This window comes from Crocodylus siamensis, chromosome 12 (genome assembly GCF_052110815.1).
Source record: "Crocodylus siamensis isolate JL-2025a chromosome 12, ASM5211081v1, whole genome shotgun sequence".
In the NCBI taxonomy this organism is placed as follows: domain Eukaryota; kingdom Metazoa; phylum Chordata; order Crocodylia; family Crocodylidae; genus Crocodylus; species Crocodylus siamensis.
The window spans coordinates 12,518,438-12,545,547 of NC_143406.1; the positions used below are offsets into that span (position 1 = coordinate 12,518,438).

Below are 27,110 nucleotides of genomic sequence, written 5' to 3' on the forward strand. Positions count from 1 at the left end.
CTTGATTAAACAGCAGAACTAAGTATTACTGTCTGGCACAGCTTCTGAGTACATTGATATTAGGATTATCCGTGTTCACGCAATAATCAGTTTCTCCTGTAAATAACACAAAAGAAGCAGAGGCTTGGAAATGGGAAATGAGAGATTTAATTCAAGCACAATTTTTCACTTGGTGTCCTGGAAAAGTATCTTATTTTATTCTGCTCCTTTACTGATGCAGCTTGTTTAGACAAGAGGAGCACTCAGCCAGGTGGAATGCTAGCAAATGAAACCCAAAAACATGCCAAAGTTGCTCAGTAGTACCAAGCTCAAACTAAAAAGCTTGGTAAAGATAGGCAGAAGATTTTCTAGGGGTTATGAGCCTAGGCTTAGACTTACATCTGATGAATATGGAACAAGGTGATTCTTAACAATTTGAGCACCTTCATATGAACTTTTATGTTCAAATTTTAAATCCAAATTGAAATCTGCCTATTTTGACCTGAAATTGAATTATCACACTCTTGTAGAATTGCGGTTATTCCATAGTGAATGCATGTGCAGAAGATAAATGTGGGTTAATTTTTTTAGCAGAAAATTCATTGCATTTAAGTCTATTTCAGAATTTTGTTTTCATTACATAATAAACATGGGCTGCTTTTACCATTTTTGTGCTTTGCCTCAGTTGCTGTTAATGACTACTAACTACTACAGTAGTAAATCTTTCTACGTCACAGCTAGGCGCTAATGCAGATGTTAGCAGACAGTTTTCCACTTTGGTCTGTTCTAGAATTAGATTAGCCAATAAGTGCGGTGATTAAATTGATTTGACTGTAGGATGTACGTGATCTAGACACTGCTCACATCTTCCAAGAGGTCACCTCTTGAAGCAGGTGGGAAAAGTGAACGTGTGTTCTTGAGGAAGCAATTCGTCATGAACATTAGTACAAACTGGACGTCTCCAGGACATGTTCAGTTTAAAAATAGTTTGGTCTTGAATATGTTTAATTACATATTCCACTAGTTTGGGTTGGATTCAGAACTTATTTAGAGGTAGTTAATTAAATTAGGCATGCTGAGATAGTTGTGGAAATAGTAAGATTTAGAGTGTTTCTGATCTTGAGGAAAATCATGTACTTAAAACCATAATGTTGTTATAAACAGAATGAACATGTATTGTGTAATGTCAGAATTCTTTAAATGTGTAATAACATTTAGTATGTTTGCCTCTTTTATCAATATTATATACATCCAGTGTGGATATAGCGTTTTATAATATATGTACATAAAGCAGATGTAAGTCTTTCTGATAAGCTTAAGTAAATGTTCAATATTTGACTTTTCTCCCTCACCACCACCATTATTATTCTCAGCTGGAAAAGAAGCAGACAACTCCTCCATTTCAGCCTCAGATCACAGACGATTATGGGTTGGATAACTTTGATACACAGTTCACCAGCGAACCTGTGCAGCTAACCCCAGATGATGAGTATGTTTTTATTTACAATTAAACAAATACATATTGAGAAATGTATATGAATTATGAAACTATTGCAACATTACTGCAAAGGGAACGTAGATATCTTGCAATGGAACAAAAGTTGGTACAGTATCAGATTTTAAAAAATGGAAAGTTAAGGTTCTCCTAGTGACTGTTACATATCCAAATTATACACAGATTATGTTTACAGTCTAATAAATAACGAAAAGGATTACTTTTTAGCATATGCTTGGCAATGTGCAGATAAGAGCCAGGGTCAGCATGGCCCACATGCCAAAGCATGACATGTGAAGCCATATTGCTCGGCGCACCATAGCCGGCCCTGGCTCTCAGCAGGCCCCTGATGCCCGCCATGGAGCCCAGGCTGCTCACAGCAGGTGGCAGAGAGGCTGCAAGCAGCTGCGTTGAGGTCCAGAGCCCCAGCCTGGCTCATTGCAGGCAGAGGCTGCACGTGATGTCTCAGGGAGCAGGCAAGGGGCTGGTTCTTTGCTGCCACAAGTATTGGGGCCCTCATCACTCTTCCACCATTTGCCCCTGGCATGCCACTATCTTCCAAATCAAGGTTGTGGGGGTTGCTGACCCCTGGATAAGAGCGTATCCAAGTTGCTTATATGTAAGTATATAGACACAACAGTTGAGTCATAAATGTATCAGGTACCAGCGTGAGCTTGAAATGTCAGAGGAATCTTGCAAAAAGGTGGTAAAGATTTTCGTAAAAAGTACCAGTGGTATCTGAGAGAAGATTTTAAGGTTGTGTGGCAGATAATAACAATAGTATGCAAGAGAAAAAGGAAACTGTTCCAAGTATGATAATTAGGAGGGAAGAGTTGGAAATACTGGCAAGCATTGTAAACAGTTTTGTAGTCTGGGCCTTCAAGGTCAAGATCAGAAATTTGAACATAATATAAGAATATAGCTGGAAGCTAAAATAGATAATAAGGAGAAATTTCATTGGGGCAACTAGTTTTTTTCGTCTGTAAAGTGTCTAGCATATGAGTGTCTCATGTCTAGCACTGAATAAATAATAAGCATTGAAGGGAAGATATTGCTATCTTATTACTTGTGACAAATTGCAGAAACTTACCGTCTTTGCTAGCCAGCACAGCACAATGTATTTTTGATAGGGAGTGAGGATAGATTTTCTCCCAGTATTTTTCTGTAAGGGTCCACTCCCTTTGTTCTGTGCAACATCCAATTGCTAAGCAGTGAAAAGTTGAATGTACCCATCCTTTTTCCCTTTGCAGCTTATCTTTTAAAGCTGCTTGCTTTCACGTATGGCACTAAAGTTACATGGCTGTTTTCAGTTACATGGCTGTTTTTGAATTACAGAATGCCTCTGCTGCCTGATGAAGTGCTACAACAGAGCCTGTGTTATGTACTCAGTGGGCGCGTCCAGATAAGTGTGCATGTGCGTGTCCCTGGGGACAAGTAGCTCCTGCTACTTGTCCCCAAAGAATGCCCACATGTGCGCTGGCACACAGCAAGTTACTGCAGGTGGTGTAGGAAAGGTTGAGGCCAACACCTGGGCTGGCCCCAGCAGCCTGTCCTGGGGCACCAGTGACAGTGATCTGGGCACGCAGAGCCTGGCCAACAGCTGGAACATGGCTCCAGCCTTTTTGGCATGGGTTTTTTTGGCACTGAGATCTCCTGGTGTCAAAAAAACCTGCTGCACTGCTAAATTAGTTCAGCAAACACCTGCATGCATAGCACGTGCAGTCTGCGGTGCCACAAACCAAACATGCACACTCATCTGGATGTGCCCGGTGGGTCTGTTTATATATTGACATTTTATAAGCATTGCTTCTGAATTTCTGTACCATGTGGGGTTGAGGAGAGGCCTATCTAAAAACAAGAAGCAAGACTTCAACTACTTAAAATCAGCACTGACACAGAAATAAAACAACTATCAAAGACTTTGGTCATCGTTCAGGTCAAAGGCTTAGAACTTTGAAACTAGCTCAGTTAAAGAAGGCTTTTCTAAGATGAATTTTGCTCTGAGATGGAAGGTGAGCAAGCTTTGACTGTACCTGCTTATATACCCATCCTTTTCAGGACTGGGTTTTTTGGTTTGTTTTCCCTTATTAAAATGTCCATATTATGCTGCATGCATTTTCTAACCAGTTGCAGCCTGTAATATTGCTTGTGAGCCTGGTCATTTGTGGAAGCCTAATTTAGATAAATGCACTTTTAAATTCCTCTTTACAATATCAACTGAAACTTTAGTATTTCTAATTCAAAAGGGTGCTTAAGAAACATTCACATACTTAAAGTTAAGACTGGGCTGAACAGTCCTCCTGAATATGGGACCACAATAAGTACGCTTATTATTCCCAGAATTTTGTATGGAGGTCCTGGCTGATTCTCAAATCCCTCTCAGTCTCTACCCACGCTAAGCTTACTCTCAGAACCCAGTTAATGTTCTTCTGCTGGCTGTTCTCTTTTGCTGCTTCCTTACATAAGATGAGTTTCTGGCATGGAAAGGCAGGGTCAGTCAGGCCTCGTTGGATTCTCTTGTTCCCCAGCTGGGGGCCCACAAGTCCCATAGGTGATCTCCACCTGGAGGTTAGCTTGTTTCCTGTGAAATTAGAACTGTTCTGGAACGGCAGTCAGAGGAGGTTTGTGTAGAATGTATCTGGTTACCATCTTGATCAGAAACAATACTGTGAATTAGGGCTGTCAAACAATTAAAAAAATTCATTGCGATTAGTTGTGCAATTAAAAAAATTAGTCTCAGTGAATTTCTATTTTAATCACACAGCTAAAAACTCAAAATTATGCACAGAAAAAAAACCAAAATTATGCGAGTACCTTGTATGGTTGGGGGGTGGGGGATTTGTGAAGGTGTTGGGGGCTGTGGGTGAAATACAAATATTCCCCCCCTCCACACACTTACTGGCAAGACACTGCTCTACGTGCCGCCAGGCTGCATTCCTGGCCACATGCATGCTGTGGCTGCTAATGTGTGTCTGTGTCTGCGCCCCCTTCCCACTTTCCTGCTGCAGCTGCCGGGAGCCCACGCCTGGGCTGCCCTGTGGTCCTCTGGACTGCCCTGCTGGGCAGCCCAGCTGTGGGCTCCAAAACCATGTGCACGATCAACACATGAAAAAAAAATTAATGCAATTAAGTAATTAGGGCATGCAGGGTACATGCAAATCATAGGGGTATTGCTTGCCAAGAAATTCTGAGTTTGAGTGCACAAGGCCCATACAGACTTAGTATGGACTGTGCATATGGATCTCTTGAAGAACTCCTGTCACCACAAGGCAAGAAACTTACCTTTCCCTTGCATCATTTCCTAAATCTTTCCATGGCTCCCCTTTGCATCCCCTTTTTTTTCCCTTTTAGCTTTAAGGAACTCTTTTGTAGCCTGTATTTCCTCATTTTATTTCACATCCTGCTACTAACCAGTGCTAGTGATACCAGCCTCCAGGCCTCTTGATTTTCTTCTCTGCGTACAAGGTTATTTATTACTATCCCAGTTCTCCAAAATTCCAGCCTTCTGGTTGTTAATCCCATTTGATGCCCATGAGTCATTACACAACTACATGGATGGGCAGGTAAAATACCCTCTCTTACACCATCTCACTGTCTCAGTAATTTGGGAGTTAAAGTTTGGTTAAAAATATTTATGTATTAAAAGTTGCTGTTTACTTAGTCTAATTTTATCCTTATTACTACTTCCATACTACTAATATTAGCATTTATACAGTACTTGCACATTCTGAAGAGCCATAAACAGAGGTATTTATTAAACAAAAGGTGCAGCAACACAAAGGGAAAGATCCAGGTGGTGAGACTAAAAAAAAAATTCTCTTTATTTTTCAGAGATGTAATAAAAAGAATAGACCAATCAGAATTTGAAGGATTTGAATACATTAATCCATTGTTGCTGTCAACAGAGGAAACAGTATGAAGGAATGACATCTTCATTGTGGACAAATGTGAATGACCTTTACATTTATCCTTAACTACAGTATATGCATGCAAGGCTGGGGAACTGTAAGGTTTTGGATGGAGACCAATGATAAAAAATATTGCTGCTGAAAATCAAAGAACAGAAAATGATTTTGATGGGTGTCTTCCTCTACATGTTGGTTTTTAAAAGTATTAGGCACTGAAACAACTGGCTTCATTAACGAAGGTATTTGCATTTTGTGCCTGCTTCACGAAGGATCAAAACGTTCATTGCATCCTTGGGAAAAAGAGATTCTAAACAGCTTTGAAGTCTGCACACTTTCTATGAACATTTGATGCAATGAGCTACCAATGGAAGAATATTAGAGTGTAACATCCTGAAGAATAAAATATATTACAGTGGTGTTGAAGCTTATTTTTGATGCCTTTTTTCACCAGTGGTACCTGTCTAAACATCTCAGATATGATATATAAAAGGAGTTGTGTTTTATTAGCAATCAAAACATAAATTTGGGTACAGGATTTAAGTGCCTAAAATGGATAAACTGCATTGAAGAATTATTACAAATTTGGGACATTCTTAACCCTGGTAAGTTCTGCTTGTTAATGTTAAATAAGCATTTAGATAAGAAAAATTCTAGTGACAGATGAAACCTAACACTGATTTGCATCTTTATAGAACCTGAAGTACAAAGAAACCCAGCAATACCATTTCCAAATTAAAATTCACTATATCTATTAGAAAATCTGGCTTGTTTAAAACATTTATCAAAATCTTACTTGGATTTTAAAACCTAAATTTGCACACACAGGATTTCTGAAAATACTTAAGCAGTGCCTACACCTACAATGATGTTTTGTGTTATGTACTAGATTTTTGAAAAATATTTTTATCAATACAGTATTCAGAAATAGATCAATGAAAGTGTAATGGATTATAGCCTTAAAGTTTAAATAGTAAATTTAGAATATCTATAAACCTAATACATTTCCTGATAAAGCACACCTCCTACTTATAATAAAACTGTCTGCTTAAAATATTCAGTGTATATTACTAATTAATTGTTCTGCATAGGAGAATGGGATGCTTTGATAAAAATGGTTTGCATCAAAACAGTAATCTTTTCAATAGAGGGAAAAATAAATACCCAAGAAATTGGGTATGGTTTAAATTATCAAATCCCCTCTCTTGAAAACTGGTGACAGGGGATGTTACGTCACAAAGGCTAATACTGTCAGCTGTGGAAAAACTCATGTCAGTTCATTTGGGGACTCATAAGTGTGCATTGCTGTCTAAAACCTTTCAGATGCTTGTAAAGATTTACCTGCCTCTGCAGAAAACAACCAAGGCAGTATTTCTTTTTTTATTAGGTTTTTGTTTAACTACATTGTGTGGCTTGTAGTTCTGGGGAGGGGAAATTGATATGGGAAGAAAAAAAACCAAGAAACCCTGTGCCATGACATCTCACCTAATTTGGTGTAAAATGCAGACTAAATTGCAACATTTTCACTTTCTTTATTAACATATAGGTTTCTCAGGGTACAGCATTGCATTAGGTGCTGAACATGACATCTTTCGGATTCACATCCAAGTCATGAGGTGCTAGGATGAGACTGCCAAAATATTGTGTTTAAAATTTTCAATTAACCATGAATTAACAAACTACATTTTGTATCCCCTCATTGGCCACAATTATGCAAACCTGTGGTAACTTAGTTTCATTAATCCCATCCAGATTTGAGTTTTGGGTTTCTCTCTGTTGGACTGTAGCTTTTTATATTAAGCAAGATGTGTTCTCTAACCAGCACTAAATAATTTAGCCAGTAAAAAGTATTTGCCTCAAATGCCTGGAATTTAGATAATTTGTTATCTAGGAAAAGAACTGTTTATTTTTTAAATGTAACGTTCAGTTTTAATTCCCAACTTTTTCCCCTTCCTTGGCAATTATTTAATGTACCCTGAATATTTAATGTCTTTCAGTATTTAATTAATTCCCTTGATTTTACAACTGATCATTAGTTGGATCAAATTGACTATAGGCAGCTTGTGCATGGAAATACGACAAATCGAGCTGCCTTGGATGGGGCTGGGCAAAGGACTTTGAAATGGAAACGTGGAGGTTTTCTACCTCTTATTTCTGTGACGTGGGGGCGGGCAGGGGAAACACATCTGCTCAACAAACATGAAAAAATCCTTGATTCACTTAAAATTTAAGGCATTTACGATGTTGCTGTGTTGCCAAATAGTTTGCTGGTTACAAGTTTGGTTGCTCATGTGCAAGTGTATGAATAATGTTTTGTTCATGACAAAGGGGGAAATTTTTTATATAAAGTACTTGTTTTATAAATTAAAGAAAATGAAGGATGTAATTAAATGTGTGGTTTGAAAAAAAAATCCTAATATATTACAAATGGATCTGGTAATGATATATAGTTGTCTTATTTGAAATAGTAAATGAAAACTCTAGCTAATTTAATGATTGTAAAACAGTAAATATGTTCTTGTAGTTTTGTATAATTAGTTGAGATCTTTGCTGGCCAGTTTTAATTGTGCAGAAGATGGTATACTAATCCATAACAGCTGAGATCATTTATATTCTTGCACATCTATTAAAGACTTTAATGAAAAAGCTAATAGACTGTTATTATTTCTCAGTAAGTTGAGACATGACCAACATAATTACCTTTTTGAAAAAGAGCCTCACTGTAAATGAAAACTTTTGGTGGGTTTCTTGCACTATTATGATACTGTATGCCTGTTTTGTATTTTTAGCTACATCTGAATATTCCATTGCTGAATTCTTGTGTGCAGTTTTCCTGTGACAGAAAATTGATGTTTAGCTCATTGTTTGAGAGGCACTCTTTCCAAAGCATACTTTAAAGTACAGTATAAGAAGGCGAGTGAGGTCAAAATAACGAAGAAAATGCACAGGCTATTCAGTTTTGTTTATAGCCCTCTTGCAAGAAGAAATGAGTTCAAACTGAGGATGTGAATCAAGATAGAGCGCAATGCTTGAATGAGTTACTCTTCCTAGTGAATGGGCATCTTTCCCCTGGGAAAATGAATCTACTGTATATTCTCCCTCCTTCCAAACTGTTAATAAGGTATCAGTGAATTTAATGTGTTGCAGCCAGTAATGAGATTTTTTTTAAATTTACGACACATTTAACTGCTGCTATCTTGGTAAACAGTTGGAACTTGATGACTAGTATGGTTTCCTTTTTAAGCAGAAAATCTGATCTTAAAAACGAAAGCAGAACATAAAAACTACCAGTAATTTTGCTGAATCAAGCAATAGTCCTGGTGTATTTTTTCATACAAGGACAAGTGTAAGCAGTTTTTCCACTTGTGTGGGGGTAGAGTCTTGCTCTGGCTGTGTGTAACTACATTAAACATAGTTAAGCTATAAGAGAAAACATCTAGCTGTGCATTTCTCTGGCCTAACTGATGTGCTGTGCTGTGTACCATAATTACTTTTAAACTAGACACTTTAATGGAGTAGACCTTGCCTTAGGGGGAGAACTCAGGGAGCAGAGATACAAATCCAGGACTGTTGTTTCAACGAAGGGTGCTATTTCTGGCTGCTGACAGACATGGAAAAAAAACAAACTGCACTTTACCAGAAGAAGCAGTGCGTTGGTTCAACCCAGCTTTCAACAGCATCTATAGATCTCGCACTTCAGTGGGGCTTTTATCTAACAGCTGATTCAATCAGCTATTAGGTAAAAGTGCCCAAAAAGCCCCACTGAAGCACCCGATCTATACAGATGTTGGGCGAGCTGGGTCAAACTAACATGATGCCTCTCCTGGGCATGTGCTGGGCTTGGCGCAGGGGCACACTGAGTTAACGTAAAGTGCTGTTTTTGTTTTTTGGGGTTTTTTACACCTGTAAGCAGCTGCTGTTCCCAAGTTGGGCTGTATCTTATGCACCACATATACTCAGAAAGAAGGCAGAAAAAGTGTAATATTCCAACTAAATTTTTATTTTTTTCACAAAGAGCATCAAAAGAAATGTGAAAACCTAACTGCCCATTAGGAACTGCAAAAATTTTAAGTAGCAGACAGACATTTTCTTTTCCAAAGAGTTGACTATTTAGAATCTGATCTAAAACCTAGTGAAGTCACTGACATCAGGTCTTCGAATTAAGCACGCTTTTTTTTCACCTTGCATCTCTTTCTTTCTTCTACACCTCTCTATACCATAAAAAAATAAATACAGGCAAATCAGAACTGGTATTATTCTTCAGGGATCCTCAGTAATGCTTTCTTGTTGTACATACAGGCCCAAATACTGCAGAGAGAACTACACAGATGGCTTTCTGTGGGGTTCCACCTGGATTCAGGAGTCCGCCTACAGAGTTCTGTTTGAGGACTGGGGTTACTGCATGTACACTTCTGAGAAGGGTTCAAAGGAAAACAGTAGGCGGGGGCATTTCTGACCTGTCTTTCTGTAGCCTTTTTCTTTTTCTTTTTTTTTTTGCAGGCTTAATAAGCATGGTAACTGACACCCTTTTCTTGATATACTTTACTTTTTTTCTTCTAGAGAAATTTGACTTTGTTCTTCATTCTTGTGATTTTACCAAATCACGTCATCTGCACTTTCAGACAAGCATTTAGCAAGATGACCATCAATGTCCAACTGTGACAACCTGCAAATAAGAGGGAATGTTTTTAGTATATCAGACTTACAGTTTTAATCAGCTCCCTTCATCTACTCAGTTCCCCAGACCTGATCTATTATTTTCAAGGAAACAGAAGAAATGCTATTTCCAAAAGTCAGGTTAGTCTTATATTCAGTAAAACAGAAAACCCAAATACAATTGTATTACCACAAGTTTGAATTCCATTTCAAATAGAAAAAAAAATTAAATTCTAAAGCTGAAAAAAGTTCCCTAAATTCCAGAAAATCTATTTAATTAATATGGAAATAGCACAGACTTGCAGAATTTCTTTAACCAGAAAAATAGAAACATTAGTAATATGAAAATTATGAAGAAGGAATTTGAGAGGCTTGTAGGCACGCTTGTTCTTTAAAAGAAAAAGGCAAAATTAATCCTTCATAATGCAACTTGAGAGCACTTGGCAAAAAAAAATTAACCCAATGCTATTCAGGCCAGCAACTAATGGAGGGCTGGCCACAGAATTCTTCCCTGCCCAAAATCATGTCATTTGACAAATCTGAAAAAAAATCATTGTTATTGGTTTGTACTGAAGCAAACCTTTTGTTTGTCTCCTTGCACAGTCTCCAGGAGAGAGGAGAATAAAGCTGCAGGAATGTTAACCTGTGGCCATAAGAAGACTCGCTCAGAAGACCATCTGCAAGCATACTACTACTTTTTCTAAACAAATGTTATTTTTCAGTAGCAGATGGAAATAGCGCGAATGCTGGTAAGTGGTACAGTAAAACAGATTATTTAGTTGATATTTTGTAGCCAAGGTCAGACAAGTTTAGGATTTCTTTTTAAAATTTGCTTTAGGTACTTTCAAAAGCCAGCATAACAATAATGGAAGTGCATGGAATACTAAAATCACATGTAACCTCCTAATGTGGTGACAGACTCTACCACAGTTTGGTCCTAGAGGGCTATTTCTAAAGTTTAAAGTGTAGTAGGTGTACACAAGTTGTCAATATTTTGGCTTTGGTGTTGTGCCCAGAAAGATGTGAACTGAAGCCTACCAAATACTGTCAAATGGTAATTAAATTCATTCACTAATTTCACATTCAAAAGTAAGCTACTAATCTTTGAACACCAATTTTACATATCTAGCCCACTAGAAAAGTTAGTTCTTTTAAGAAAGAGCCAAAGTTTGCAATTACAGTCTCAAACAACATCCTACGCACTAGGCAAAAGGTTATTATTTGGGACAAACTGATGATGTACTATACCAGGGGTGTCAAAGATGCAGACAGCCTGCAGACCAGATTTGGTCCGCAGTCTTTTCATCCAGTCCCCAGCGCTGCCCCTGGTTTTCAGAGTAGACTCACAAGCTGCACACAGGACCTGCCACACACGCCTCAGCCACTCCAGGACCTGCACTGCACACAGTGTCTGTTCCAACCAGTCTGGGGTCTGTGCCACATGGCCCCTGCTCCAACTGCTCAGGGACCTCATGCTGCAGGCAGTGCCCACCCCAGAGCAAACACCGCTTAAAGCATCAGTTCTGGACTGACAAGCAGGCTCTACATGCAGCACAGATCCCAAACCAGCCAGAATGGGTGCTGTACATGGGTCCTGGAGCAGGCACAGTGAACACCGGGTCCAGAATGTGGGGGAGTATCCACGTAGCCTGTAGGGCCAGATGAGTTTGACGTTCCTGTACTGTGCTATTTTTGTTTCAGAGAGAAAGGCATTCTCTCTCTTATTATGGTAAAAGATAAGTATATTATTTTCTCTCCTTACTCCTTTATTCAGGATAAAATCTTCCAGTGGTTGCAAAAGGACTGCAGGATAAGGTCTTAGAGTATTTTTCTTTTCATTCATATACAGGGTTTTCAATGCTCAACCAATCCCTATATTTATCCAACAAGAAGAACCGAGTGGAAAGCCATATTCATCAGAATGGGAATACTGTAATTCCCTGTCCCAACTGCATAGCATTATTTTGTGCTACTAAACTGCTGACACACTCCACCCTCCATATAATTTCTGAAGTACTGAAAGCATGCTGAGCCTTAAAAATGAAAGGCAAAATATAAATATCCAGTAGTCACACAATTAAGCCCTTTAAACTGAATTCAGCTAAATTATTTTTATAATACTGGCAACTCTCAGGTATTCTGTATTTTTCTTGAAAAAGAGGCACCAAAACAAGAATTTCCACAAATTTTAGTCTTAATTTACTTTCCAAAAATAACATAGCTTCAGCTAACTTTGCAGAAGATAAGAAAAAGCTCTTCTGCTTTTACCAGCAGCCATCATGCATATAACTGGCACATTTCTCATTCCCTGAAAGTTACGATGTTACTATGGTGTGATCTACTCAGTGACATTTGCTGGCTTTACTGCACCAGTGTAATTATAGAGCTATACTTAAATTGGTAGTTATCTCAGGTTAACTGCTTTATTCAAAACATGAATTTTTTTTTAGATAAAAGTATATGCATGATGAATTATATCAGTATAGTAATAGTGGTACATTTCCCCATAAAGACAAATGCTACACACAGCTGAACGATCCTTTACATTGGTCCAAATAAGGTTATCATTTGGAGTTGTTTGGGCTGTCACTTTGTATTTTAAACAAGGTCTTGGCAATACTTTATAAAGAACCTTTTTTGCCCCTTTCTCAACGATCTGTTTATTTTTCCAGTAATCCTTTTTTAAAACTTACTTTTGTAAACATGGTGCTGAACTAATGCATTCTGAGCACTGCTGTCTGGGAGTGCATGGCACCACCATGGATTAGACTCCCTGAGTCAGTCAGTCAGTAGGATGTTTCTCCACATTATACCTGAGCACTATATAACACAAGTGCCATACTGGGTCAGACCAGTGGTCTATCTAGCTCAGTATTCCGTCTCTGACAGTAGCAGAAATGGATGCTATAGAGGAAGAACATTAAACTTGGATCTAGATCCCTAGAGCGATCTATCCCCTATTCAGTACCTTCCCTGACATCCACCATTATTGGTTTAGAGATGTCAGAAGAAACCTCTCTAACCATTCTGTTCAATAGCCATTAACAGATCCATCACTGATGAATTTATCCAATACCTTTTTGAACCTGGCTACACTGTCTGCCTCCACCATCTCCTGTGGCAATGAATTCAACGTATTAAGTATGCATTCTGTAAAAGTGTTTGTTAGTTTTAAACCTGTCACCTACTAATTTCAGCAGGTGCCCCCTAGGTCTAATATTCTGGGATCTTGAACGGTTCCCTGTTCTCTTATCACATCCCTCACCCGCTGCCTTCTTTCCAAACTGAAAAGTCCTAGTCTTTTTAGCTTTTCCTGGTATGGCAACTGCTACAGGTCCCTGACCATTTTGGTTGCCCTTTTCTATATTTTTTCTAATTCTGCTACATCCTTCTAAAGATATGGGGACCAGAACTGCACAGAACTTCAGGCCTGGTCTACAGCAGATTTTCTTGGTATACATGAAGGGTGTTTTTTAGGACATTTTTATGCCAGCAAAAGCCCTTGCACAGATCAAGCTATACTCATGTCAGTATTTCACTAACTAAACCCATCTCATCTGTGGCTTTACCAGGAAAGCTGTTTAATATAAACTTGGCTTGGAGGAGTAATAAGTAATGAACGAATGTGCATGGATATGGACGCTAGTCTTTGACTAACAAGGACACCAATTTGGGATGAAATCTCATTTCATAAACACTGGGTATTTTCAAATCAGCATGTTCAGTGTGCCAACTTTGAACACACTGACAACGTTTACAGTCAAAAAAGGGCTCAAATGTAGTTTTCATCTGAGGATATTGTAATATAGTAAGCATTGAGACCTTACCCCAATTTAATTTGGATTTAGAAAGTTGTAACTTAAACTATAGAATTTTTGCCCTAATATAAACAGCTTTATATAAAGCAGTCAAGAACCCCACCAAATGCAAACTGGTTGTTCTATGTTCTAATAACTTATTTCAGACCAACATGATAAACTTACATTCCACTAAATTGGATTTGACACATAGGACAACTATCAAGAGTTACGGTTCTCTGACTCCGACCCTCAGCCTTTTCTTCAGGGCCTTCCATTCTGGGGGTATTGGTAGGGTGAAGTTTTATTTCTAGAGACGCAGAGCTGGTCTCAGCTAATGTAACATTCTGCTGGTGTTTTTGCACATTTGGCAATCTTTTGCTTGCTTTTTCTTCTCTGTATTCCTCTTTGCTCTTTGCTGACTTTTTGCAGACCTGTTGAAGACTAAAATCTTTCCCTGGGCTTTTTGTAGGAGCTGGTGTCAAATCCAATGTTGAATATGTATGTTCAGTGAGTTTAAAAGTTTCTGTCTTTTCTTCTTTTGTTTTTGAAGAATTTCTTGTGCTGTCTCCAATTCTTAGGTTCTCTGTAGGATCTTCAGTGGCTGCAAGGGATGTTTTCTGAACTGTGGGAGAAACACTTTTCCATTTTTTGTCTGTTTGGTCTTCACCTGTCATTAAATGGTCAGTTTGGCTTTTTGATCCCTGATGATGGAAGCTTGGATCATGTGTTTTAAGAGGTTTTTCTCTGCAGAAAGCTGGATACGGCATCCATTGAAAATCCTTTATTCCAACCTTAAAGACTTCTGGGTTTGGTGGTTTCTTATTTTCAGAACACTAAAAAAAAAAAAAAAAAATCAACAAAAAAGTCTTCAAAACCATTAAAATTTCTTCCACATTTTAAAACAGGAGTAGCTAGAAAGCAAATGTATTGTAGACGCTAGTACTGCAGAGGATTATTATTTGAGTTAATAGGTCTTTTTGATCTATAATCTGTCATAGATTATTTTAATTGAGAACTTAATTTTCTACTGTACTCCAGTTTATAGCCCTGCTCGCTATGTAAACTTCACAATGACTCAACTCAATGAATGTCGTCTTTTTAGCATGTTACAGAAACTTAAAGTAATCAAAGGAAGATACACAAAAAGGAGCTGAAGGGTGCTGTTGTTTCTCTGCTTTTCATGCATACGTTTACTTAAGACGGTGACACTTCTAGAGGTCTTCACTTTACTGTTGTTTGTACTGCAGTTGTGCCTCATGTCCCCCGTCAGGGCTCAGAGCCCTACTGCACTAGGCACCGTGCAAGTTAAATACCATCATGTTGCTGCACATTTGGGGTGGAATTCTGTTTCTCCCTGGTGATCTAAGTGGCCGTTTTTAGTTTACTTTTCCCCGTCTCTTTCCTTTTGTGCAAGCCTAGTGTTCATAACAGGCAATGGACTTGGCATTCTTGGTATCCTGAGCCACAGGTCAGGTTGGTACATGTAGCAGCAAGCTTCATGTCATGTCTGTTTTGGAAAACTCAGCAAATCTAGCCAGGGTTCCTAGCCGATATTGATAAGTTTCTTCTTAAAATTCTAGACCACTGTTCCAGATTAGTAGTTGTCTGTGTGGCATCTAGAGAAAAGCCAGAGTCTCTAGAGCTAAAAACAGACATTGCCTTTGAGGCGGTTCTGACTGATCAGAGTCAAAACCTGGGAGAAAAGAGTGGCCCTTTATACACATGGCTCATGCCTGGAATGAATGGCAATTAACACAGTCAGCCACGATTATCCCAGGAACAAGTGTTGCATTTTATCTCATGTACTGCATAGGTACTTAGTATGACAATGGGCTTGTACATTTGTACATTTCCAGGATTAAAAAAATGTATTTTGGGAGAAATGCAACTTCTGACTTTAGCCTATTGTGTGTCAACCTCACACTGTCTCATAACTAATGACATCTTAATTCAGGTTTTACCAGTGCCTATGTAGTGAATGAAGATTAATTCTTGAACAGTCTAACAGGCAATGAAAGAAAATCTTCAAACAATGCTACCTTTCCCAAAAACTCTGGTAAACTGGGCACCATTTTCCAGCTTGTGGGTTTCAGATCTGGATTGACAGCCTTCAATAGCAGCATCCACATATTTTCCGATGCAGTTAAGCCTTCTTGTTCAAGCCAGGAAGTTCTGCTGGGCAAAGTCCTGGTTAAAAGCAAAAACAAGGAAAATAACACACTGCTGTTAAAAATAATAAAATTCCTTCCCCCAGTAATGTGGATATTTCCTTATGTCTGTATGAATAAATGTTAAAGCAAAGTTACAGTATCAAGCAATGCACTTGAGCAGTATTTCTCAATTTTTCCAGACTCTTAATATAGTAAAAATGTTATATCCTTCCATCTAGCTGTAATTAAGGGAATAATGATTTGATTATGACTTCACTGTTGAAAAACTATTAATTAAAATGCACCTAGAATGTCTTCTCTACAAAAGGACTGAATGGTTCATGGCAAACAGCCTCCAACAAGGACAGGTGTTTGAGATTACTTACAGTTTAAGTTGTTAACAACTGCTCTACGATCTTCCCCCTATGAGGTTTTTAATACACCATTGCTCAAAAGTTTAATAAAATGTTGCTCAAAAGTTGCCTTACTTAAATTTAAGTGTTTTGATTTTCAAGACAGAAATGCAAAACTAAGAACAGAACTTATGACAACTGCTCAGGTTTTTTTAATTCCACTTTTATACCTGTTTGCTACTATTTTTTAACTTCCTCTACTTCTCAAAGCATCTTAAAACACACCGAAAGGGAAAAACTGTATTTATATTTGAAAAGTTCAGCCGTTTAATGTATACGGCACTGTTTTCTCCTCCCTGCAATAAATAAGAGGCATATCTTGTTAAATGAGGTGAGTATGCATGTGCAGTTTCCCCACCTCAAAATGGAGAAGTGACTACAGCTTTGGGATGGAGGAAAGAGATTTTTTCCAACAGTACTCGGTTACCTTGGAAGCTCACTATCGGTGTTCAACCTGTGTCTCAGGGGTCCACAAAAGAGAACTATGATCAATCAGAAATATGTGAATACCCACGCTCACAATTAAAAGCAGTCTGCACCTCAATTCAAAATGTTTAGGGGTCCACAAATCAAAAAAGGGTTGAAAACCCCTGCTCTATGTCATCTAAACCAAGTTCACGTCAAAACTCCCACCACTGAAGCAGGCATATTACAGTTACTTGGAACTGTTTCATTTAAAAGGTCTGCCTTGTAGAAACCAAACAAATTACAGCACCCTACTAAAAGCCAGGTACCAAAAGTCCATATTCAGTAGAAAAAAAATACCCTCAGGGCTTTAACATTCACAGTAAATATTCACTTGGTGACCATGTCCCTGCTGCTCTTGATGAACGTTAGTTTGGTTTTCTTAGCAACTGACTTGTATTAAATTTTGTGAAGGTACACAGCTGTTTCACTGTGTTGTGAAGAGGTAGGTTGTGGCACTTCACCCTCCATGTGCCAAATGGCCCATTCGGCCCTGCTGGAAAAAAACCCACACTTTTATTTTTTGGAGGCTGAGAGTTAAAATAATTTGCATTCCTAATAAATGTGGATGGGCTAGTACATGCACAGATTCACCCTGGCAGGATTTAAGCATCCTCCCTGCACAAGTGCTACTGGTGGATCCTCATAGAGGTGTTTCACGAGAAATAAATCCCGGTGGTGAACTGGGCTGTATAAACGAGAGCTGTGTGCATTAAAAACGGCAAGACTTCCTGGTTCCTAGGTGAGACTGTTTCAAACTAGGTGTGACTTTTCCAAGCTGCTGCTTGTGCCTCTTAGCAGGACACTGCTGTCGTGGGAAGATGCGCGCCAGGCTGGCTGCAACACCAGACAAGGATTTGGTTCACCAGAGCCAACAGCTAGAAACCCAGACGAAATTTTTAAGAACCCCTCAAATGGGAGAGGAAGGAGGAGAGGACCTCTCCCCCCTCGATCCAAAACGCAACGGGAGCATTCATTCAATAACACGGAGCACCCACGGGGCCTGTTCATCTCGCGGGTGTCCTCCTGGCACGCGGGCCTCCGCTCCGCGCGTCCCCACTCCCGCCTGCGCAGCGCAACGCTGGGCCGGGACTCACTGGCGCCGCGGCGGGGGCTCCCGGCTGCTGCTCGGCGGCGCCTTCCGGGCCTTGAGGCGCAGCTTGGCGGCTCCCGCGTCCGCCATGGCCGCTCCGGGCGGGGCAGAGCAGCGAGACCGCGCATGTGCGGTGCACTTCCTGCCGGCCGGGGCCCCGCAGCGCCTCCTGCCGGCCGGACCTCGCTTGCCAGAGCCTGACGCGGGGACTCGGGTCCCGAAAGCCTGCGGGAGAGGCCGCGTTTCCCGCGGGTTCCCGGTTGCTGGGATAAAAGGGGTCATTTTGGAGCCCTTTCAAAAGGCGGCGCAGGCGGGGGCAGTAGGAGGTGCTGGACTTCTACTCGGCACACGAATACAATGAGGGTATACAACAGGTCTGCTGCTCGCCTCTTCCCACCTGGCCCCGGGTGCGGAGAGGGAAGGGGCTTGCTCGTGATTGCAGGGGGCAAACAGGATCAGCCAAAGGTGCCTTACCTTCCAGATTTAAAGTCTGTTGTCCTGCACCACTGGCAGCTGCGGTGCCCAATTTCCCACTGAATCAAGACTCCCTACGCCATCCTTTCTGTAAGCGTGCTCCTGCACGAGTCCCGGGGCCGTGGGACCGCTGGCTTCCAGGGACGCTGTCTCGGCCTCTCCGCGGAGGCTGCCGGCCAGTACTTAGTGCAGTGGGGTTTTCTTTCTTAGACGTGTCCGTGTTCGGTACTGAACCGGTGTAACTCGCACAGACTGCAAACCAGCTATTAAAAGAACAGCTGCTTGCAATCGCTGCATCTCCGGGCAAGATGTGAACTAGCCAAATGCGGCTCAGATGCTCGAGCGATGGGTGCGCATGAGTTATCACCCGAGAATGATGAGGCGCTGCCAGCAACACTGTCTTTTCCTACCATACTAGTACACCAGAAATAAATGTCTCAGTAGTTAAAACACCAGCTGGGGACTTGGGAGGGCCTGGATCCATTCTCCAGCTCTTCTTTGAGATTCAGGAGGGGATGTTGCTTTTTTCGTCTCTGGAATGGCAATAATATTTTACAGTGATGTGAGCCTAATACATTAAAGACTGCAGAGCTCTCAGTAGTGTAAGTACCAAAGACTGGTCAACAGGCCTCACTGAAAAACAACACCAGGACTTGCCACACCTGAATGCTAGTATTTCTTACGCTTGGTGGCTTCCAAGGAGAAGCAGCCCAAGTTTCTTCTAGAAGTGCTGATGGGTGCCACATAGCCTGACCTCAGCAGCCATGAAATGTTAATGCATATAGGTAAAGCCTGGCATTTCAGGCTTCATCTGTGGCTGTCCCTGCCACTGCTGCAGCGCGCTAGAAGCTTCCCCTGCGCCTGCCAGTCACTGCCAGGAATGAGCTTCCCCAGAAAATTCAGGCTGACACAGCAGAGTCAGCACCAGAGATAAAGGGAGATTGGAAATTAATAATTTAAACCTGATGTGGGAGTCAGATGGTGATGAGAGCAAAAGAGCAGGTGAGGAACATGTAGGACAGCAAAGGAAAAGAGAAAGGGCAGCAATAGGAAAGGAGGACAGGGAAGTGAGTGAGAAGCAAACACTGCCTTTCAAGTACTTGAAAAATTAGGGGAATGAAGGAACCAGATTGTTTTACAACTATGCATAGCAGAAAGACACAATTTCCCCCCCCCCCCATCATCTTTAGCTTTGGTGGCTGTGCACCAAGTTTGAAGCAGCACTACCAATACTGTCCACATGGCAGCAGCAAACAATTACATTTTCTGTTTGGAAAAAAACCTCCACTTATTTTCACTGTGATCCCTCCTGGTTGTACATGCAGCTGTGCTACTCTGCCTGTTAATGCTGGTTTCCTTTCTGCTAGTATCTCTCTCTTCGCCTGTGTCTCTTTGTTGTCCTGGAGCCTCCCAAGAAAATCTTCTTCCCAGAAAGTGGAAGTTTTAAAAAATGTGTTGCGTATCAGTACAGAAACACTCCCCCCCCCCCGCAGAAAGTATGCCTGCTTCTGCTGTTAAAGGGGGTAGCTTAATGTGGTGCTATTTGTCATACGTTGCACACCACAACATTTGCAGCAGTTGTAATGTGGCTAAGGATAAGTAATAGCTGTGGATAAATCAGAGTTAAGGATGGCAAGGGCTCAATAATGACAGAAGCGTATCAAAAGAAGTCTGAAGGATCTAGAGAAGTTGTTTCACTGCCACAGGTGCCACTGTGATTTCAAAGTAAAAAGCATTAGCTCCTTTTACCACTCTGACCCCTTGGGTTTTTCGCTTTTTTGAGGATTTAAACTGTATTGCCTTAGTGTTGCACTTTTCTTGTATTTGGTGTATATCCAATATACAGTACTGAACATGGACTCTTACATCTGCACTGAAGCTTTACACTCCCGGCATGCCTCTTTTTTTTGCCAAAGTACCTACAGGTTTGACACTTGCCTTTCTTGAGATTCTTGTCCCTTATATTCATACAGCATGTTTCAGTCTGTATCTTACTGGACTTAGTTCTCTCTAAACTTAGTTGCTTATTATCTCAGGAGCCAGATAAAAGGGCTCTCTTCCAAGCTATTTTTGTGATCGATATGTTCACACCAGGAACTGCATGAAAAACTCCCATCCCATTTCATACAGGCTTCTAGTAAACAGTCATGAGGTAGTAATGACTTTTGTTCTACACAGAGGCATAACCTACCGGTTAGTGCAGAGAACTGGGCCACAAAAGAGATTTCAGGCTTGGTTCTACCGCCATGGACAAAGTCACTTTTGTGCCTTAGAGTTTCTTCCTGTAAAATGGGGATAATACTGATCATAATCGTCACTTCGGTATGAGGGTTACATACTTAGGATAATGTCAGTGCTTTACAATTCTCAGATGCAAGTTGCTACCGAAATGTAAAGAATAATAAATATTAACACACCAATCAAAGAAATGTGTGTTTGGAAGCTAGAGGATTTCTCCAGATACTTGTGGGGATTTCTCAGTAACGGAGCATCAGTGTGTTTAGTTATCTACTCCCTATAGATTCTCATCAGGCTGCATATGCTTAATCTTTATTTCCATAGTTCCTGATTCCTTTCAGGAATTAGGCCTCCCATTTAAATTTTGTTCCCATGGAACAGGGCAGGGGGGAGGAGGGCAGAATAGGAAGGGGCTACTCTAAAATGATGATGCTTTAACAAATTTCCACAAATGCTAAAGCTAGCCAAACAAACCAAGGGATCTTTTCCTGGGGTGGGGGGGAAGAGGAGAGTGTGAAACGCAGGTGTCAGCATTTGCTGGGGAAGAACTGGTACATTATCAACTAATCCGCCTTCTGCTATTTCTGATTTCCTCCCCAACAGCTGCAGCATTAAATGAGAGCTCCTGCATTTGGGAAGAATTAGAAAGCTTGAAGTAATGGAGGGGTCTCTATTTGAGACACAACGATTCACAGACCAGAGGGGGATTTTACTGCCAACATCGAACCTGGAGTATTAGGCATTTTACAGCCTGGAAAAAATTGTCATTTTTCAGCTGTTGTTCTGGAGTTATCAATAGAGAAAAGATATTATAGTGTGCACTAGTTTCCCACTGAGGCTAATATAATTACACACACACTTCATGTTTTTGCATAGCCCATTGTCGAAACTGCATATCAAATTTAGTTTTAAGACACTTTCGTTGATGAGGACTGATACTAATAGTCAACTCTAGACTCACTCAAGTACCTTGCTTCCCACACAAGGTAAAAGTAAATACTTTAACACTGAAACATGCTTTACCAAGAAAGTGATTTTATCACCTTTCCCTTGATAGTCTGATACACAGTTTCCTTATAAAAACATTTTAGTGACTTGCAGTACCTAGGTGCTGTATGGGCAAGTGCCACAAAGACTTGTCTGAGTAGGTACAGGTCAGACAGCATCAGGGCAAGCTTCCCCAACATTTCCCTTACCAATGCACCTGAACTACCATCTGGAAAGATTTTATCTCATACTGGAGCAAAGATTTCAGTCACCATGGCCAATTCAGACTGTGTGGGTAGTTATCAGGAATATAGAAATGAAAGAGAATGACATTTCTGTGCCATTAAGTTATCAGACTGGACAACATTTTCTCTATGAAAATGGGACTAAAGTTGATATGTTTGGGAAACATAAGCTTATTATTTTTTCTTTGTAAAAGGACTATTACTAGAACAGTTTTGCTGGCCTTGCCACTGTATCACAGTATTTTCTGTGACAGGTCGTTGACTTTGGACCTTGGTTTTCAGGAGAGCCCAAGTGTGTTCATCTTCAGAACCCAATACAAGATTAATCTTCAGCTCGAGCTTTCCTTTGTCAGCACTAAATGCTGTTCATCTTCTCTTTTCTATGCATGTTCTATGGTTCTCCCCTCTCTTTTTACTCATATACGTGAGGCACCCAGACACGACAGTGATTCCATATTTGGCATGCTACTCTTTCCCCTCTTTTGTGCTTTCTCTTCTCTGTCTATATTTAACAGTTATCCACTGCTTATGGCACCACCAGGTGTGGCTTCCACTCTGTATCTCAAGGAAGTTTTTTGATGGCCATATCGTAGATCAGGGTGGGCAAAATGTGGCCTGGGGGCCAGATGCAGCCTGCCAGGCCAGTCTATCCAGCCCACGGGGCCCCTAAAAAATTTAGAAAATTATTATTTATCTGCCCTTGGCTGCCTGTCACATGGCCCCCGATGGCTTGCCAAAACTCAGTAAGTGGCCCTCTGCCCAAAATAATTGCCCGCCCATCGGAGATGGTAGTTGCCGTCTAACTGAGAGAAATCTGAATCTGCAAAATCCTCTGTGAACCCAATATAAAGTTTGCAGATGCTTCCCAGTCATGGGTGGCTTGCCTGTTTGCATCCATGCCTATGTGTTACAACGGTATTCCACCCACTGGAATGCCAGCTTCGCAATAGAGAGATTGTAGATGGTTATTCTGCATTACACATGCCATCTTTCCTGCAGAAAGCTCAGTCTTTTGGAGCTCAATACCAGATCATTGCCACGTGGCTCTCCACATATGATCACATCTGCTGACATTTATATGCCAAGATGGGGAAAAAAAATAAGAGAGAAATAGGGAGACTGGCATGGCATTTGTGGGCACCCAAGGATGCCAAGTAGACATATTGTATTGAAACAGTTGCCTGGGAAACATTTAAAAATACATCAAGTGGCAAAGCATATGTGATGTGCCCACAAATGTTCTGTGTGAATGAAATGCCATGGCAGACCATGGCACCAGGGGACTGTTACTATTACATGAAATTATGAGCCTTTTATGGGATCCTTCCTTCTGCCCGTGACCTGCTTGTAGGAGGTGCACAGCGATTGCTTTGCACTTGGCCAACAAATTGCAGTAAACAGAGAGAAAATGGTGAATATAGGTATCCGAGGGCTGGAGAGGGCTGGTAAAAGTACCCTGGCTTTGCAGTATCCATGGAGAAATTCAGTCTAATTTGGCAGCAGATTAGAGTGTTTTTCCCCTCAGAGATGGCCTCTACAGTGGGGTGGCTAGTCACACGTGTGCGTGGGTTTCTCTCAACACATTGTTGCTGTATTTCACTTGCACTAAGGCAGCACGCGCATACGCACAGTGTGGGGCGGCCTGTATCGCAGACCAGACAGAGCATTCATGAAAAAAAAAAACCCCCAAACCGTACCATTTTCATTGGGTGGGGCAGGGAGGAACTGAGAAACCAGCTTGGGCTAACAAGGCACCTCCCTGCCCCCGGGTAGGGATCGGATCGGACATTGCCCACACGATCCGTCCTGGGCACCAGTCTGAGACTGGGCGATGGCGTGCTCCCTCTCGCCTCCTACCCAACCCCCAGGGACAAGGCTATGCGCGGGCCTGCTCACCCCCCCTCAGGGCCCAGGGGGAGAGGAGCCGTCTGCTGTCTGCAGGTGCAGGGTCTTATGGGACACAAAGGCAGGAGGCCGTTGAGGTGGAGGTGAGCAGTCCTGGCTGCGAGGCAGCAATGAGGGCCTGACCAGGGCCAATTCTCTGCCAGGGGCCTGGCCCTGGGTGACTTTGCCATCCTGTTAGGAGCAGGAGGCTTCCAGCTGCAGCTGGGCATGCGCTCGAGCCTGGGCCACTGGTGCCTCCGGAGTCGGGGGCACCAGACTGTTGAGGGAAGGAGGGGTCCCCCAGCGGCCGACTGCCGAGCCAGCAGTGAAACCAGAAGTGCATTTCCGGTTTCGTGGCTGGCGCTTCCAGGGGGTGCGTGGCCAATCGCAGGGGGTGCACATGCACCTGCGTGCACCCCCTATGCATTGCCAATGGTGTCGCTGGTCCCAAGGTGTGAGGTGAATGCACACAGCCTTTCCTCTCCCTTTTCACCACTGCCTCAACTTGGGAGTGTTGCTGAGGGCTGCCAAAAAGATGGAAGTAGATCCCAAACAAAGGTTGGCTTCAATGGGAGTGTCTGGCTTGGCTCCCAGTCCTCCTGAGGGGACACGTACTCGGCACCTTCCCCAGGTGCACAAGGCATGGCAGCAGCATTTGGTTCCAGGTGTTCCCTTGCGGGGTTTCTTGGGTGAGTCGTCCAACCTGAGGGGCAGCAAACCCCAGGCCCTGTTTAATATGGTGGTGCTGCGTGTGTAATGCAGGCAGTTCATTATCTAGAGCAGCACACAGTCAGCCTAACATAAAATGTCATTCGCAGGAAGCATGCCTGTTTATTCCTCTGGCTGGAGTGTTGAAACCGAGCCTGCCACAACCTGAGGGCCTGTCCAAAGCCTGTTGAAGAAAATGGGAATCTTTTAATTGAGGTGAGTGGGCTTTTATCAATATTTGCTTTGCACTAAAGAATATCTCTCTGTGTGCCTTTCTTTCAAAATATTCTCCCATCTGCATTCAACCTCCACATCTCCTTTCCGTGGTGCTGCCCTTGGGAAGAGAAATCCAAAACTGTGACTGACTCAAAAGACCTCTTATTACATACAATTAAACAACCGACATCTGGAAAAAGGAAGCTATCAGTCTATTGTATCAGACACATTGACCTGAGTCTGCCTTATTTACATTGGCTTAAATCCACTGAACTGAGATCATCTTGTGCCACTGTGAGAATAGAAGAGTATTCTGCGTAGGATACAGTTGAATACTGCAGGGGCGTGTCACCTGTTCAGAGGTTTTAAAGAAGGTACGTTGCTTGCAAGGTGGAAAGGCACAGAATGAAAAAAGTCCACCTCTTTTTACATCCAACCAGCAGAATACTTCCTCTGGTTCTCGGTTCCCATGATCAATTTCAAAACTCCTTTCTTGCTGTAGAGTTTCCTGTATCTGGGTTTGGGATGCCTTGCAGAGATTCGCTCTCTCCCTTGTTATGCAGCAGTTTAGGACGGGAAATACTGAAGTTTGTTCTAAGCGGGGACTGTTGAAGTGGGCCCTCTAGATTCAAATTGGTTCTGAACATTTTGTTCTTATTTTCTGCCTATCACAAATACATTCATTTATTTACATGCCCTGGAGGAGTGGCTGGCTCAGGGCATGAGTAATGGGACTGAGACACCCACCCTTATGGTAGTAGTTCACGTCCATCATAGGCGGGCGGTGAACAAAGGCCATCTCGTGACCTGTAAAAAATGAGTTTGTGAGCTTTGGCCCAGGTCCTACTGGGCAGGAGTCCACATCATTAGGAGCTGCCAGAATTGACACTATGAGACCAGGGACTGAATCAGCAGTGAAGGCAGAGGCCATGCCTGTGGTTCTACTGGCCCCGCCATATCAACAAGGCATGGAGCGGTGTGATCCCTAACCAGCTTAGCTGTGTTGCTAGAAACATGTAGAGCAGACACAGTTATGTGGTAAAATGGCCTAAGATACCCTGTCAGCCAGATGAGGTTTGAGGAAAGTCGGAGCTGTTTGTAGGGAGAAGTTTCCTACTGTGCAGGAGCTTTGAATGACATTTGGTTTTTATGTTACAGTAATAAGTAATCTTCCACCAATATGTGGTGCTCCTTGTGCTAGTTGCTGTTAAGCACATGGTAAGTCACAGGTGTTGTCCCATAGCATTTACATTTAAGAATTGATTCGGGGAAGTCCTATGGCCTGTATTATGTGGGAGGTCAGCCTAGATGATCACAATGACCCCTTCTGGCCTCATAATCTATGAAATAGACTAAGGATGGGCAATTATCCCTGTTTAACAGATGGGAGGCTGAGCCTCAAAGAGATTAAGTAAATTGCCTGAGGTCATGCAAGGAGCCTGTGTCAGGCCTACGAACTGAGCTCAAGTCCCCTGGGTATTAAGTCAGTTCATAACCACAGGGCTGGTCTTCCTTTCAGGTAGCACTTTGCTCCCAGGGACTCTCAATCCAGAACCTTTCAGCAGCCCTGAATTTTCTCTTTTTTTTTTTAAATTGGAGGAATATCTTTCTGGAATGTCTACTCCAGTATCTCATGTCTTCCAGCTTCCTGATGGACAGTAGTGCAAATAAACACCTCTTTGGCCCAAAGATGTGCTCTGGCTTTACTACAATGCTTCTAACTGCAAACATTCACCTAGTTTACCATATGCATCCTTATATCATAACTATGTTTTGTGCATGTTAGGAGATTTATTTCTGATGATAATGTGTTTCATGTGTGTTAGTGATAAATACCAGGATTATAAATCAGCCTGGACTGTCCTACCCCACAGAATGGAGACAGCTTACAATAGGTTTGTCTGCTTCAGTTTGCGAGACCACAAATGCCTTGTTTCAGACTTTTTCTCATCTGTTTTTTCCCTTTCTTGGCTGTACTAGCAGTTGGGATGGTGCCAGTCTCCTGTCCCACGTTAGCAGGAATACTTTATATATACTGAATTTAAATTGTTTTTCTTTTGGGGGTGGGAGAATGTAATGAAGCGTACATGTGACAGTGTGGTATTCCTCATGTAGAGTGAAGCGTAGCCTCTGCTTCTTAGCTATCCTAACATGATGAGTTTTACTACGTATGTTCTGTTAGTGCTTAGAATAGGCTTGGCCTCCCATGTGTTAGATGCTGTATGCACACACACAAGAAGAAGGTGATCTCTGTGTCAAAGAATCTTCCCAAATTACCAAAATTCAGTGAAGCTTGTGGCAGTCTTGAACTTTGGTATTCTAGGTGCCTAATCCCAGCTCTGGAACTGACTCCCACTATGGCCACAGGTAAATCCTGTCCACCTCATTTTTCCCATCTGTAA

The 27,110-nt window shown here is 41.7% G+C and overlaps 2 protein-coding genes across 9 annotated transcripts in view; one reads left to right on the forward strand and one right to left on the reverse strand.

The window, feature by feature from the left end:
- Nucleotides 1-8,921, forward strand: part of PRKCZ (protein kinase C zeta) — a 205,876-nt gene extending 196,955 nt beyond the window's left edge. For 4 of the 7 annotated variants that reach the window (XM_090024029.1, XM_090024030.1, XM_090024031.1 and 1 more), the window contains exons 18-19: nucleotides 1,353-1,468; nucleotides 5,306-8,918. In XM_090024029.1, coding sequence (XP_089880155.1) covers nucleotides 1,353-1,468; nucleotides 5,306-5,393 — 204 coding nt within the window. In that variant the 3' untranslated portion in view covers nucleotides 5,394-8,918. Of the gene's footprint in view, nucleotides 1-1,352; nucleotides 1,469-5,305 lie in introns of all 7 variants that reach the window. The other 3 variants (XM_090024034.1, XM_090024035.1, XM_090024033.1) reach the window with 2 other exon arrangements.
- A 437-nt stretch (nucleotides 8,922-9,358) lies between these two features.
- FAAP20 (FA core complex associated protein 20) lies at nucleotides 9,359-18,084 on the reverse strand. 2 transcript variants are annotated; one of them, XM_090024486.1, is made up of 4 exons: nucleotides 17,961-18,084; nucleotides 15,875-16,022; nucleotides 14,019-14,668; nucleotides 9,359-10,045 (listed from the first exon to the last, which is right to left on the reverse strand). In XM_090024486.1, the coding sequence occupies exons 1-4, from the start codon at nucleotides 18,044-18,046 to the stop codon at nucleotides 9,973-9,975; spliced, it is 957 nt and encodes a 318-aa protein (XP_089880612.1). In that variant the 5' UTR covers nucleotides 18,047-18,084; the 3' UTR covers nucleotides 9,359-9,972. The 2 variants fall into 2 exon arrangements, with proteins under 2 accessions (XP_089880612.1, XP_089880613.1); XM_090024487.1 differs by having other exon boundaries at nucleotides 17,862-17,996.
- Between the last annotated feature and the right edge of the window lie 9,026 nt (nucleotides 18,085-27,110).